The following is a 15,935-nucleotide window of genomic DNA, read 5'->3' on the forward strand; positions in this document are numbered from 1 at the left end:
TGTTAATACTTTGGTTTATCAAAACAAGTTGGTTGGATAGTATCTTTTGATTAAGGGCACTGAAAAGGTTGAAAGACTTTCCCATAGTTAAAACAATGCTTAAAAATTGGCAAGGCCAGGACTAGAGCACTTTTCTGCCCTTTGATACTTTCTATACCATATCTTTTGTTTGTGTGTTTATTTATTTATTTTTGAGGTGGAGTCTCACTCTGTCTCAGCTCACTGCAAGCTCCGCCTCCCGGGTTCACTCCATTCTCCTGCCTTAGCCTCCCAAGTAGATGGGACTACAGGCGCCCGCCACCACGCCCGGCTAAGTTTTTTGTATTATTAGTAGAGATGGAGTTTCGTGAGCCACCGTGCCTGGCCTCTATACCATATCTTTTAAGTAGATGTAGTGGGGAGAGGAAATAGTGTATTTGCTCCATGGGTAGTCTTTGAACAAGGAAGTAGTGTATTCAGTTGATTTCACAGTGTTGAAATGGCCATTTCTGCCACTCGAGGTAGAAAGTCATTCAGATTAGAAAGTATATCTCAATAATTATCTCTGACTTCTATGTATAAATTGCCAACCCAAGTTATTTAATAAAATATGCATGCCTTTATTATTTTAAAAACAGTAGCGTTTAGATGATTGTAATGCAATGCCTGCTGCTTTAATTTCATGTGTATGGACATTCTTGTAGAGTGGTTTTTATGGCAGCTTGGGGGCCATGGTAGCTCGAGTAACATAATAAAACTACTTCGTTTGAAAAAAGATTGTGATTTAAAACATGGTTCTTTGGACAAAGCAAGTTGACTTCACTTCAGTTGCATCCCTCGTATTTAAAGTCTTTATCAATAGATAAAAGTTGAAATATTTTACTGATGTATATGGACAATAGCAATAGTTAATTGTTAATTGTTGTTTTCTTGTATATATTTTTAACCTCCTTGTGGACCTGATTGGGATACCTTTCTCTCTTCCTATCTTATTGTTTTAGAGAAGAAAAAGTGATTAGCAATGTTCAAATTGGGATAGGAACAGAAAATGTTTTACAGAATTAAGCTCACACCTTATTTATGCTTCTTGAGGATTATATTGCTAAGTACAATAACATATCATGTTTCTGGATGCTTGAGAAGTGCGCTTTTCCATATAAGTGATTTTTTTCAGAACCTTTATGTAGAATCACATATAAACCCTTAATACAGTATTTTTTCTCCGTGAATGTTTTTATATAGATACAATTAGGAAAATATATATAATTTTGTTTTTTTCTTAATATTTTACCATAGATATTTATATTTATTTTAATAGCTTGCATTGTGTTCCATAGAGCTGTTGTATACAGCTTAGCAATTTTTTTTATTTTTGGACTTTAAAGTTTTTTCTGGTTATTTATAAGTAATATTCTTTCCTATTTGGTATTAAAATTGTCCCTTAAAATTTTTAAATTCAGAGTTCAGGCGTAAGAATGAGTAATGTGGCTGGGCACGGTGGCTCATACCTGTAATTCCAGGACTTTGGGAGGTCAAGGAAGGAGGATCACTTGAGTTCAGAACTTTGAAACCAGCCTAAGTAACAGAGCAAGATCTTGTCTCTACAAAAATTCAAACAAACAAACAAACAACAGCAACAACAAACACCAGACATGGTGGTGCACACTTACAGTCCCAGCTACTCAGGGGACTGAGGTGAGAGGCTTGCTTGAGCCCAGGAGTTGGAGGCTGAAATGAGCTGTGATCACACCACTATACTGTAGCCTCGGCGACAGGGCCAAGATCCTGTCTCATTAAAAATATAAAAATAAGAACAATCCATTGCTCTTTAGATATAAGCCTTGAAACATCTATTCTCTTTATGTATTTACACATAGTTGAAAACTGCCAAAAATTTGACAGGATATAGATTTCTACTGTGTTTATGTCACATAGGATTTAATTAATAAAGGCAAAAACTGTATTTAGCTATAATGCTTTTGTATAATCTGGGGGAAATGACTTTAGAAACCCAGCATCTGCATTAGTTGAATGAATCAGTTCAACTTTGGGAACTCAAATATCTTTATATATTCACTTGTATGTGTATATTACCAACTCTCCAGTAAAGATGCTGTTTCTTAAATGGGTAGTCGAAGTGGCTAATTGAACCATAAGCCAGCCCCAGAGGTCTCTGGGTAGGGGGAAGCTGTCCAAGTATATTTAGACTTATGTGTAAAGAGACTAGGAATCCTAAAATAGGCGTATAATATGATAATTACGAATTTTTATTGGTGATTATTAGGCACTTAGTCTGCCACGCTAGTACTAAGCATTTCATATTTGTTATCTCAATCCCTATAAATAACCCTTTGAGAAAGGTACAGTTATTATCTCTGGGGCAGACAAGGGAAAAAACTGGGGCACAGCAGGTTACATTGTTAGCAGGTGGTACTGGAGCCAGGATTTAAATACTACTAGAGGTATAATATGAGAAACCCCTTTTAACCACTGTGCCAAACTAAATGGCAGTTAGTCATTGAAGGATTGGCTAGAACTTGTTGAACCTCATAAAAATACTAATATTTATTGAGCATATTGGACACTGTACTAAGCACTTTACATGAATCACACTTACTTAATTCTCCCAGCAACTCTGAGATAGGTTCTGTTAATTACCCCTGTTTTACACATGAGGAGACTGAGGTACAGAAATGGTAACTTGGCCTAAGGTCACACACTTGATAAGTGATAGACCTAGAAACTGAACTCGGCCCAAGGCCCTTTTAAAAAATGTTTCCTCAAATAATGCATCTAAAAACAAATTATGGGTACCCACTTGTTTTTTCTCTTTAAAAATATAAAATCTTTATTTTTCAGTTTTAGTTTTTGTGGGTACATAGATGTATATATTTATGGGGTACATGAGATCTTTTGATACAGACATGCAATGCATAATAATCACATGGTGTTAAAGAGGGTATCCATCCCTTCAAGCATTTATCCTTTGTTTTACAGACTATCCAATTATACTCCTTTAGTCATTTAAAAATGTATAACTATTGTTGATTATAGTCACCTGCTGTGCTATCAAATACTAGGCCTTATTCATTCATTCTATTAGTTTTGTACTCATTAACCATCCCCACCTCCCTCCTCTTTCTCCCACTACCTTTCCCAGCCTATAATAGCCATCCTCTACTATCTCATGAATTCAACTGTTTTGATTTGTAGATCCCAAAAATAAGTGAGAACATGTGATGTTTGTCTTTCTGTGCCTGCCTTATTTCACTTAGCATAATAACCTTCAGTTCCATCTGTGTTGTTACAGATGACAGGATTTCATTCTTTTTTATGGCTGAATAGTGTACCCCATTGTGTATAAGTACCACATTTTCTTTATTCATTCATCTGTTGTTGGACCCTGTGGTTGCTTCCAAATCTTCGCTCTTGTGGCTGGGAGTGTTGGCTCATGCCTGTAATCCCAGCACTTTGGGAGGCCAAGGCGGGCAGATGATCTGAGGTCAGGAGTTTGAGACCAGCCTGGCCAACATGGTAAAACTCCTGTCTCTACTAAAAATATAAGAATTAGCCGGGCATGGTGGTGCATACCTGTAATCCCAGCTACTTGGGAGGCTGAGGCATGAGAATCACTTGAACCTGGGAGGCAGAGGTTGTAGTGAGTTGAGATAGTGTCACCGCACTTCGTCCTGGGTGACAGAATGAGACTCTGTCTCCAATAACAAACAAAGTAACTTGTAGTGCTTTATTAAATTTATTGGTTAATCAAAATAATTCACCAGTGTGTAAAGAGAAGTGTCTAAAAAAAGTATCTAAAAATAAGTAACATTAACAATGACAAAGACTCAGATGGTGGTCCATCAAGTTCCAAATCGTCTATGTGTGCATATTTTCCATTAAACTAACCTTACTGATTTGCTGTAAACCTAAACAAGTAAACAAATTAAACACATAATTACTTACATTGTCACACTAATTTAATATTTTAAAATATAATTTCATTGCTGTTGTCATTTGGCTGTAATTTAACTTAAAAAATTTTAAGTTGAGGCAGGAGAATCATTTGAACCTGGGAGGCAGAGGTTGCAATGAGCTGAGATTGTGCCACTGCACTCCAGCCTGGGCCACAGAGTGAGACTCTATCTAACAAAACAAAAAAAACACAAATCTTCTCTATTGTGAACAGTGTTACAGCAAACATGGGAGTGCAGATATCTCTTCGATATACTGATTTCCTTTCTAAAATAAAAATCTTTTAAAAAATGGTAATCTCTAAGACTATTTGCATATTTTTGTAATGAGTTTCAGGTAAATGGTTGCTTGGAGCTTATGTGAGCAGATGTACCAAAAATTAGCAAAAATCTAGAGCTACAATCCTTAAGATAGTAATGAAAGCAATGTATTTAGTTGCCTTCATAATTCAGATTAATTTACTTAAATTACAATTAATTTTGCTCTGAATAAACGTTTAGGTTTTAAGAATGTTCTAATATCTGTCTCTCTAAATGATATTTGTTTTGCTCAGCTGTTAGAGCCTGTGAATATTAATAGAAGTTGTTGTAAATACTAATGTAAAACTATTTACAAACTTATTTTTTAAATTCTTAACATTTTGTTGCATTCTGTGTCAGTAAAAAAAGGTAATTCTCATTGCTCAGAATATATATTAGATTGGTACAAAAATAACTGCAGTTTTTGCCATTATTTTCATGGTAAAAAACTTTTTTAAACATGGCAAAAATTGCAGTTATTTTTGCACCAACCTATAGCTCAGAAATGTTTCATGTATATACTTTTTTCCAGTAAATGATCACAAAACTAAAACTGCTAAATTTGTTATAGATTCTGAAAGTTATATAGGCTTAAGGCTCTAATTATTTTTGCATTTCCCCAAATAGTGTAGAAGAACTATGCCAAAATGTACAGTAAGTAGGGCTTCAAATATAATCAGTATATTGGAACATTACATACACATTGTTAAATGTATTAGAGCAATCTTCATTTTCTCTAACTGGTTGGCTGTAACATTAAACATTTAATATCAGTAGTACTGATATAAAATGTAATCTAATACAGTTATGTAATTTATATAAATACAGTTGATGTAACTTATTTTCTGTAGACTGCTATTTTGAATGAGTGTTCATTATAGTTGATGTAAGAGTCACATTATCTTCAGATTTTCACTAGGATAAATGTAATATTCCTACTTTTTGGGGTCCTAAAGGACATGTTTTATCACATTAGTAGGTCAAAGAAGGGAGAAGTTTAATTAAAAATGTAAAATACTGAAAAAGTTTAGTTATTGATGATATACATAAGGCACAGACAGCACCTATTTTGCTACTGTATTCATGTTTGCGAATAGCTTTGTTCCTTACATGTTTGTACGTTGCTATTCTGTATGAAAAACTGAGAACATGTTAAATTTGATTAGAAGTAAGTGTAACTAGTAACTGCATGTCTGGTATGACAGTGACTTTGGGATTGTTCCATGTACGTATTGTTGTATAATCAGGAGGTCCTACAAAATCTGTATCTCGAATTTCTACAAGATCTGCTGATTTATGACACATAATGATTTCTAAGTTGTTTTTAGGAAGGGAGCCATCTGTTGCTTCTTACTTAATTTTGCCCTTCTGGGATTATTTTTTGAAACAGATTATTTCTGGTGCTACTGGTTCCTTTAGGATTTTTTTAATTGTTTATTTTTTGTATTACAGCCCAAGACCTGCAAAATTTACAGAGCGCCCTCGGCCTGGAGTTCAAATGATCTGTTCTTCTTTTAGTGCTGGTAAGTTTCCCCCATTCTAATTTTCCACTTAAAGTTGTTCATTTAGAAACCTTCTAGTGGAGCGCATAATATTTAGGAAAATATTTACTGTTGTATTATAAATCATGTTCTTATACATATGCCAGAGCTAGTGAATAACCAAGAATCATATAAACTAGCTTAGAAGTATTTCAGTTATGCAAGAGTTTAGTTTATAGAATCACATGACTAATGTTTTTCTTTAAGAAGACTATAATGTTCTAGTAGGAGAGAATAAATAGTTTCAAAATCGACCCTGTTAAAGAATGAATGTTTAAATACTTGTTTCATTGGAAGAACAGTATTTTAAATCAGGTTTATGTTTTCATGGATTTTGAAGGTATTCTATAGTTAAGTAAAATACATTTGATTCATATTTGTACATCTTTATCAGTTCATTCGCTGCATATTATTGTTATTTGCACTTTAAAAAATGATTGTATAGCAGTGCTAAGTTTCCAATTCAGATTTGTGTTTATGCAGCAGCATTTTGAATGGATGTTAGGTTGTTTTTAAACAAGTTATTAAAAAAAACCTGGTTATTTGTAGTAAATTGACAAGAAAATTAAATGAAACATGAGTAGATCCAAATTGTGTCTAATACCTGTTCCTCCTACCTTTATTTTCAGTTTTACTTTTTCTGCTTATTTTGTAATTGTGGATAGGAGTATTACCTGAGATAAGGGATAGCAAACTGGTGAAGTGAGTCTGTTTTTGCCATACTAATATCCCAAACATGTTCATTTTCTAATTTCTAGATGTCCAGTGCCACTGCCATGGATTCAGTGTTCCGTGTAGTAATCACACAAATATAGGCATCATACATGCATCCAGAATACTCTGAATTTTTACTCCTTTTTCAAAGACAATTTGATGTTTTTAAGAAGTTAGTGGGTAGATCATTTAGCAAAAGTACTTAAATATTTTATTATATACAAGTATTATTTTCAATACTGTGGAAGAGTGTTACTCTTAGAGTACACTGCACATACAAGTAACTGTAATGCAAGATAGAATGAATATGCTACAAAACAAAGTCCTAGGGGAGTTCTAAAGAGACCAGCCTCCTTTGATTGCAAACTTTGTAAAGAAAAGTTACTGAGGGAGTTGACCTTAAAAGTTTGGTAAGATTTTGACACATGGGAAATAAGACAAGAGAAAAATTTCAACAGAATTGCAAGAGAAATATTTTCTAGTGAAGATGACAGATAATTTTAACATGGTATGGTTATATAATCACTTAGTGAAATTATTTTTTGAGCAAAGCTTTACTTCTGGAAATATTGAAAAATTCATTCTAGTTAAAGATATATTCATAAACTTCTTTCTTAAATTCCAGTTAGATGTGTTATATATTTAGGATAAATGTGAATGGTTTTGGAGTAAAATATTAATTCGGTATATATTGTAATTTTGCTTACATTTTATTTTCTAATTTTCAGAGATTTTGAAGTTATGTTTTACTTCTAAATAATTGCTGCTATTCTTCATAGGTGGAATGTTTCTGGCGACGGGAAGCACAGATCATATTATTCGGGTTTATTTTTTTGGATCAGGTCAGCCAGAGAAAATATCAGAATTGGAGTTTCATACTGTAAGTATTGGTGAAAAGAATTAGATGAGTATAATTTATGTGAGTCTAAGAGTTTATATTCAGCACCCACTTTTTTATTTGTTTATATATAGGACAAAGTTGACAGTATCCAGTTTTCCAACACTAGTAACAGGTAAAATATTTGTCTAATTTAATTCTAATTTTAAAATTATGAAATAAAGACAATTTTAGTCATCAGATTTTCTTTGAAGTTGTATAGGAAATGATCACCTACCTAAAATAAAGATCTTGACCAGTTATACTTAAAAGTGAATAAAGCCTTCACGTGCATAGGCACATGTCTATATCTTATTTGTAATAATGTTAGTATCCTTGGACCCTTTAAGTAATAACTGCTTTTTAAATTACCCTGTATATTCCATATATGTTTCAAAATGTAGAGAAGCTTTTGGTATAGATTGAAAATATGTCACAGTATAATATTTGAGGCAGACCTGTTTATTGATGATGTATAAATTTTCCCATGTTCTTGTTATAAAAGGAAATAAAGCTACTTCTAATACCTTGAGTAGAATAAGTCAGATTCTTTAATATTGAGAAGAAAATCGTCGTTTTTTTTCCTTGGAAAATGTCGATTTTATTTCTAGGGTAGTACATAGTGACCTTGAATCACTTTTGCAAATGTTATTTTTGTGACCTAGCCATGAAAATTGGAACGTTTGCATATAAAATTCTAAAAAGCCCATAAAGTTTCAGAAGTTACTAGAATGCTGCATAAGTAAAGATGAATGCTGTCTTTTTAAATGAGATCTCAGGAAAAAGTGCATTTTGGTAAAACATGTATGATTTCTCTTTGGGGGATTGATTCCTTTTAATATAGGTTTGTAAGTGGGAGCCGTGATGGGACAGCACGTATTTGGCAATTTAAACGAAGAGAATGGAAGAGCATTTTGTTGGATATGGCTACTCGTCCAGCAGGGTAAGAGGTCAAATTTGAAATATTCTGTAGATATTGATTATTTAAAGTACATTATAGTGCAGGTTGGTGACTCTCAGCCTATAAAATTATATATCATGTTAAAATTACTACTTTTCTGCAATAACTAGAGGTACAATTGGAGATGAGCAGTGTAGATTTTTATGAAATGATTCATTGGCATATTTGAGGACATTTACTGAATTAATTTTTTTAAGGGGATGATAAAAGTACTGTAATAATAGTTTTAACTCTAAATATTTTTTTCAGAAACCAGAACATATTATGTTTCATTTGTCACAGAGGGACAATATTTTATGTCCAATGGTTTCTTCAGCCAAGATAAATTATACTGCGTGTTGTAACTGTTATTTTGCTTTTAATGTTTTTCTCCACTTGTGTTTGTGTGTAGTCATCTCAGATGGATGGGAAAGCAGAACAGTCAGCAGGGGATGACAGCAACAGTAAAAGGTGGAGAGTGAGCAGCATGGCACAGAATTCCTGGATCTAGATAGTGTTATAGCAGTGATATTTATGCAAGATCATCTGTTACTAATGGCTTCGAAGTGCTAGAATTCTGGAAATCATGGATTTCCTGACTTGGTGCAGGGATTTTTACCCTCATTCCATGTTGATTCAGACTTCTCAGTTACTGTTAAGTGACAATTATTATGTTAGTGAATATAAATACAAATTATAGATTATATGTTTTGGTTTTTGTTGTGTCAGTATTTTAATAGTCAGTGTAAAATACTTCCTCGCTTTCAGCCAAAACCTTCAAGGAATAGAAGATAAAATCACAAAAATGAAGGTTACTATGGTAGCTTGGGATCGACATGACAATACAGTTATAACTGCAGTTAATAACATGACTCTGAAAGTTTGGAATTCTTACACTGGTCAACTAATTCATGTCCTGATGGTGAGAAAAAATTCTAATCTTTATTTGATATAACTGAAGCTGACTACAGAATGAAACATTCTCATTGAGGAATAAAGTCTTTTATGTTAACTAAAATCTCTTGCTTGCTGGGGTAACTGCTTTGTGAGTGACTGTGAATAATTTTAATAATGCAGTTAAACAGGTTTGGCTTGGAAATATATAGTAGATATTTGCTGTTTTTTTTTTAATATGAAAAGATCCATCCACCAAGCCCTGGACAATGATATTAGCTCAGTTTCATTATTATTTATATATGACAAATTTGAATATTTTTGCCAATTTAATACTTCTTAAAACTCCATTTCTGGAAATAGTGCCATATTGGTATTTCATTATGTTTGTTTTTCTTTCTTTTTTAATATCTATGATTCCTTGACACTTCAAAAATATTCCAGGGTCATGAAGATGAGGTATTTGTTCTTGAACCACACCCGTTCGATCCTAGAGTTCTCTTTTCTGCTGGTCATGATGGGAATGTGATAGTGTGGGATCTGGCAAGAGGAGTCAAAATACGATCTTATTTCAATATGGTAATTATCATTCTCTTCATTTTATACCTGCTAAAGATTTGGGAACTTTTTGACAAAGGTACTCTGCATATCACAAAGGAAATCCATTTAAAAATTGGTTCATTATTTTGACTTTAAGTTCCCATCAATAAAGAATGATTTATTTCACACCTTTATTGACATGCTGAATTTAAAAGAAAATTAATTGTGCATATTACAGTGCCTGTATATTGTGATAACTGATACAGTTTTAGCAGTGAAACTTTGGAAATTCACAAGTATGAAGATACAATGTAGAGAAGAAAAAATATTTGGAAAACCATATGAAGAAATTATAAATATATTGTATTATTGTACTTCTTTAATAGTGTTCTAGCACAATAGAATTTGACTCAAGTACACTGATTTTAAAATTAAAGCCAAAGAATCAGGCATTTCTTGCTTTTAATCAAGTGGTAGTATATTAAATATTTGAGTTTATACCCCTTTCTCTCCACATTTTGTTTCTTAGATTTTAACATAATTTGCTGAGTATTTGAATTACAGTGTTTTAATATGTCGCATACAACTTACTGAGCAGTGTTTCCACTTACTGTATGAAGTATAAAGGTCTCCTCAACTACTGTAGTTTGTGTAGTCATATTTTTTTTATGTCTACTTTCTGTATATTAGAGATACCTTTCAACAAAGAACAGAGGAAAAAAAACTCTTTCCACTATTTCAGCATGTTTAAATTTTTTTAAAAAACCAATTATAGAAACCTTTAGTAATGAACCATAAAACAATACAATTAGTACATGTGGTCAGAATTATTTTGCCAAATAAATTATTTTACAAAACAGTTATTTGTGAAATATGGTTTGTGAAGAAACTGGATGTGATGCTATGCTTGATTGAGAATCAGAGTAAAGTTATTTCTCTGTCGTGAGTAAGCAGATATAATAGCAGATTTTTTAGTGAGGGAAATAACTTTAGCTATTTTTAAGGCTGTGCCTTAGTGTACGTTAGGTAAGAAATAAGGTTTGTGAAACCCTCTATTTCTGGGAAACAGTGTTAATTATTTGGTGTGCACTTGTTAGCGATTGATGGATTTCCTTTGTGATTATATTGAGATTTTTTTTTAAAAACCACCGGTAAATATGCTACTAAAAAATATTTTCTTCTTTTCTATCCTTGTGTTTCTAATTTGCTCCTTTTTGGAGTATCTGTTGAATAAGGAAATTAGTCATTTCTCAATTTGTCTTTATAGCTTAAAAAAAATAATATGTGGGCTATGCATATACTAGTGGCTTCATTTTAGTAGTTTTGCATTTCCAAAGGGCATTATTGTATTGGTAGACTGTTTGGAGGGAAACTTTTCTCTCATAATTGAATACTGCTTTAACTTTTCAGTTATAAAGGTGAATTTTCTCTTATCGGGTAAGTTGGTCACACTAATATTCTACCTTTTCAGTAGATATAAAAACTGCAGTACCTTGAGAGTTAAGTGATTTGCCCTTAGACCATTAAAAATTAGTAATGTAACCAGGAGTAGAAGTCAACCGTAATATATTGATATTTTTGAAAATTAGCTGAGGGATTGGTTACATTACTGCCTTAGAAATTGTTTATTGTTAAATAAGAGTATTAGATGAGGATAATTTTCTGGTTCTTTTTATGGATAAGAGATAGGAAAACCTCTAAAGAGGGCAGAAGAAACAAATATATGTAATAAATTGAATTGGATAGTATTCATAGAATTGCAGAGAGTGAGCAGAACATAAACCAGAAGTCTAAAAAATATATCCTGCATTTGAAAAAACAGAAAGTGAGCCACCGTTAATCTCATTAAAATAAAGATACTACCTTTAATTTTTTGTATGATGTTTAATGGTTTCCAAAATGCTCCCACATATTTTACCTCCTTTGGGTCCCATGAAAACCTTGTAAGATGGTCAAGATAGATTTTATTACTCTTGGTCTTAGGAATGGAGAAACTGTACATTATAGAGATGAAGTGCTTTGCCCAAATTTACTGAGTTCACACAGCTATTATGCGGACCGTTGGAGCATAAACCCATGATTCTGGCTGTACTCAAATCTAGTCATGTTTGGCTTTTTGAGCTTTTGTCAATGTTATTGCATAGCTAACTTTTAACTATACTCAGCTAGTTATATGTCCATGAAGAAATGTTTTCATAATGGTAATAAATCTGAGTGGATCTTTTGACATCTTACTCTTTAACTTGATTTTTTTCCTGTCTGTCTTTTATGAGTTATCTAATTGCCCTAATTCTTTTTGCTCTTCACTCTTTTGTTATTTTCATTGCTTGTTTTATTTATGGACAAATGGAAGATAAAGCATCCAGCATTGCTATTAAGAAAATAAAAAACAATTCGAGGGAGGGCCTGTGTTCTCACTGCTTGCTATCATGAATGTTGAGTTTTGGCTATAATTATAGCTGTTTGGCTCTATGTAGCTAATCAATAAGTTTTTCAGTTACTAAAATACCACGATACTTGATTGCATACAAATTTAATCCCTGATGTTAAGTTGTAGTAGTAATCACAAGTTCAGTTTAGTAAATGTTTTTTGAGTACCATGTGAAGGGTCTAGTCATATATAGTGCTTTGGTCTATTAGAGGATGAATAATTCTGGTGGAATACTCCTTTTTTGACTAGAAATGGTGAAAGTTATGTGAAGTATTGTTAAGATCAATTAATATTTCATGTGACCGTTAAAACTGAAGTTTATAAAACAGATAAGTAAACTCACCATTCCACCTATAGCTGGAAAATAAGGAATGTAGACTATACCTTTAGAATAACAGTTTTATGTATACATTTCTTAAATACTGGTTTTTATCAAGTACATTTTAAGAATACTTTAATATTTCTCCTGCTTTTTGAATAATAATTGAATTTTCCATTGGAAATTTATAGTATCTTTGCAAAAGATAATAGAAATCATGTAACATATAATTTAGTATTTTGTATTCATCAGCATTTTACTGCATTTTCTTGTGCAATTATGGAAATGTAAATTCTTTTTTTGAAATTTTAGAAATAGCCAAAAATCCTGTAATGTTAAAAAACCTTTCAAGTGAAAAGGTGAACTTTCAAATGCCTGATGCATAGTAATTAAATTTAATAATTTTTAAATATGATAAGATTATAAAACATTAACATTTAATATTGCACTGATCATCATCATTCTAATAAATATTCTGTTTTTTTCTGTTTCAAGCCATGCCTTATACTTTTAAAAATTTCTTGTGCTTTCTTTTGGGACCATCTAAATTTTTCAGCAAATTAAAGAGTTTGAGATTGGGAATTTAGATAAAGATATTTAGTTCTTTTATGTTTAAATGATTTACTTCATTCTGAAATCTTGAAATGGATTCTCAACTTTCAAAGTGGTATTCTCCAGAAAAACTGATGAGTTTATTTTTCTTATTTTTACTGCTAACTTTCCTCCTAATAGAGGATCTCAGTGATAAAAGCAGTTGGGGAGTGGGTGCTGGGTTTGTTTTTGCTGCTTATAAGTAGTATATGACACGTGAGATCATGTTTTAAAAGAGGCTAACATAGGGCATGAAATGGAATACACACGGTACATGTAGCTTGTACTCCCCCTACCGTTTCTGTTGTCTCATCTTTAACTAAAAACTTATAAAAACCCTTATTGGAAAAGCCTTTGTAGTTCTTTTTGTTGCTGTTGGTTTTCTTTTTTAAATGAATAGGAGAAGAAGCCAAAGAGAATTTTGTAGAGAAAATTATGAGACAACTTTATTCTTTAAAAACAAACAAACTAAATTCTAGGCCCTCAGTAAGTACTTTTATCAGTTATTTCTTTACGAATCAACTGAACAGTCCTTACATAACTTGAGTATTCAGAGGAAATGTAGTATATATTTGGATATTTTCCTGAAGCAAGTAGTGTATATTAAGAATATTCCAAACTATAATACTTGGGTATAACTTAGCCCACATTTGTTTGGCATTGGCAGGAGGTAAACATCAGAATAGTTTTGTTTTGATGAGAGTTGTTCTAGACTCTAAAGTCTCTACTCCCATTAAATGCTAAAAGGCAGATAAATAATTCCCAGAAATAGCTTGAAAATGTGTGCAACTCTCAGGACTGAAGCTGAGGACCTTGTATGAAAGAGGTCGCCAGGTTTAGAAGTTAATTATAACCTTAAATGTTCCTAAATATAAATTGTTTTATGGTCTTTTTTTCCCCATTAAATTATCACAGGACAGCTAAGTTTTAACTATGAGTTTAAATGAATATTAAATTAATTTGAAAAGATAAAGAGACTTTTCACATTTCTTACTACGAGGCCATTTGAATATTAAATAGTAAATAAAAGATGCTTGGAGTTGAATTTGTAGACCCCATGTTTTTAGTAGCTTTTCTTATGTTTCTCGCGGTTTTGCTTTATTTCTCTTACTCTTTCTTTTCTCTGTAACCCTAGCTGTGTCTCTCTCTTTCCATATCTTTCTATTTCTGTCATGTTACTCAAAGCTGTAGTTTGTTGCCTCCTGTCTGGTTTTGATTTTAATCAAAGAGTACAGTATGTCTCTTGATAGAAAGCAGTTTTACTGAATTTGATTTTTGCTTTACTTTTGTTGTTTCATGGGTAAATTCCAAAAACGTTTTTATTTGATTAAAGTTTTCCTTATTTTTATAATTGTTCTCTTAACCTTTCTTTTACTTAAGAGATTTTTTTAAAAAAAAGTTCCAGTGTCCACTAATCCAGAACAATATATTTCTCCTTGCAACGTTCCAAACGAGCAGAGGCTGCCAATCTACCACCCAGAATTTTTGTACATGCATACTTCTTCTGATGTTAACATGTTCTCAGTGTGACCTGTACTTTATAGTTTTAGGTAATTGTAGCTGTATATCTCTAGGAAAGGGAGAAAGAGAAGCTCAAAATAGATACATCTCATATTGTGTTATCTCTTATGAATCAGGAGAAGAGTCTCTCTCTTTCTCTTTCTTTCTTTTCTTTTCTCCCTCTCCCATCCCTCCCTCCCTCCCTTCCTCCCTCCCTTCTTTCCTTCCTTCTTTCTTCCTATCATCATCTAACAAGATATAATGTCTTATATTTATACTCTCTGTGTTAAAGGGACTCTCTGATGCTTCCAGTCTATGTTTCAGCTTCTTTGGGTAAGGAAGTACCTTCGGTCTTCTTATACACTAGTTATTATCACTTTCTTTCAGGTTTTAGGATTCTTTTGATTATATCTCTTAGATATATATATATATATATATATATATCTTGGTACCAAAGGCATGTTAATCTGTTACCATGAATGTGACTTTGTCTCTCCAGCTTCTTGTACTGCATTATATTTGGTGAATTACTTTTATGTAGTAATTCTTTGACATAGTCGATGACTTACTATCACAAGGGTATTTGAGATTTGATAGTTATAAGAGAAAGTATATGAAATTATATAGAATATAAACATGCAGATGAAAATATTTTAACAAATATTTGAGTATTTTATTATTGGAGTGTTTTATTTTGTGTTAAGCACAAAATATGAGGACCACAAGGGAGAAATAAGACATGGTCTTTATTTTTAGTCAGACTACAGTTAAGTTGGGGAGATAAAATATACAAAATATACCTTGAGATAAATACTGATAAATAATTTCAAATGGTAGCATGACAAATGAGAAAAGACAATTTTCTTTTGTCTTTTCTCGTCAGGGTGGACGATCATGTCAGGGTGGACGATCGGAGACATTTTGTTGAGGAGGAGGAATTGAAACTATTCCTTGAAAGATAAATAGGAATCGAGTCAGTAAGAAAGAGAATGAATTTTATGAACAGGAGGAATATTATAAAAAGCTGAATGTGAAGACATGTTCATAGTTATTTAGAAAGCTTTATTGCAATAGATTTTGAAAATAATGACGAAAAACAAATTGAGAAGAACTGTCAGTGACTTCAAATGATCTCATAGGCATAAATACCTATGAACCTTGTGGGGACTTTGGTAAATTATTTTATAGGATGGTCAAGAAGCTAAGAGAAAAATAATTTGGTTGCCAGTAGTACTATTTCAGGTATGAAATTGAATAAATGTGAGGAAAACTACTTTAATTAGTCATGAAAAATTATAGGGTAGGTGGTAGGAAATTTGTAAAGAAAATGCATAAATG

General features: G+C 32.3%; 1 protein-coding gene across 2 annotated transcripts in view; it reads left to right on the forward strand.

The window, feature by feature from the left end:
• PHIP (PHIP subunit of CUL4-Ring ligase complex) overlaps nt 1-15,935 on the forward strand; it is a 132,842-nt gene that overhangs the window by 52,958 nt on the left and 63,949 nt on the right. For both annotated transcript variants that reach the window (XM_008006417.3, XM_038002179.2), the window contains exons 10-15: nt 5,703-5,773; nt 7,285-7,385; nt 7,478-7,518; nt 8,227-8,325; nt 9,091-9,244; nt 9,661-9,795. In XM_008006417.3, the coding sequence (XP_008004608.1) occupies nt 5,703-5,773; nt 7,285-7,385; nt 7,478-7,518; nt 8,227-8,325; nt 9,091-9,244; nt 9,661-9,795 (601 nt within the window). The remainder of the gene's footprint in view (nt 1-5,702; nt 5,774-7,284; nt 7,386-7,477; nt 7,519-8,226; nt 8,326-9,090; nt 9,245-9,660; nt 9,796-15,935) is intronic.

Source organism: Chlorocebus sabaeus, chromosome 13 (assembly GCF_047675955.1).
Source record: "Chlorocebus sabaeus isolate Y175 chromosome 13, mChlSab1.0.hap1, whole genome shotgun sequence".
NCBI lineage: Eukaryota > Metazoa > Chordata > Mammalia > Primates > Cercopithecidae > Chlorocebus > Chlorocebus sabaeus.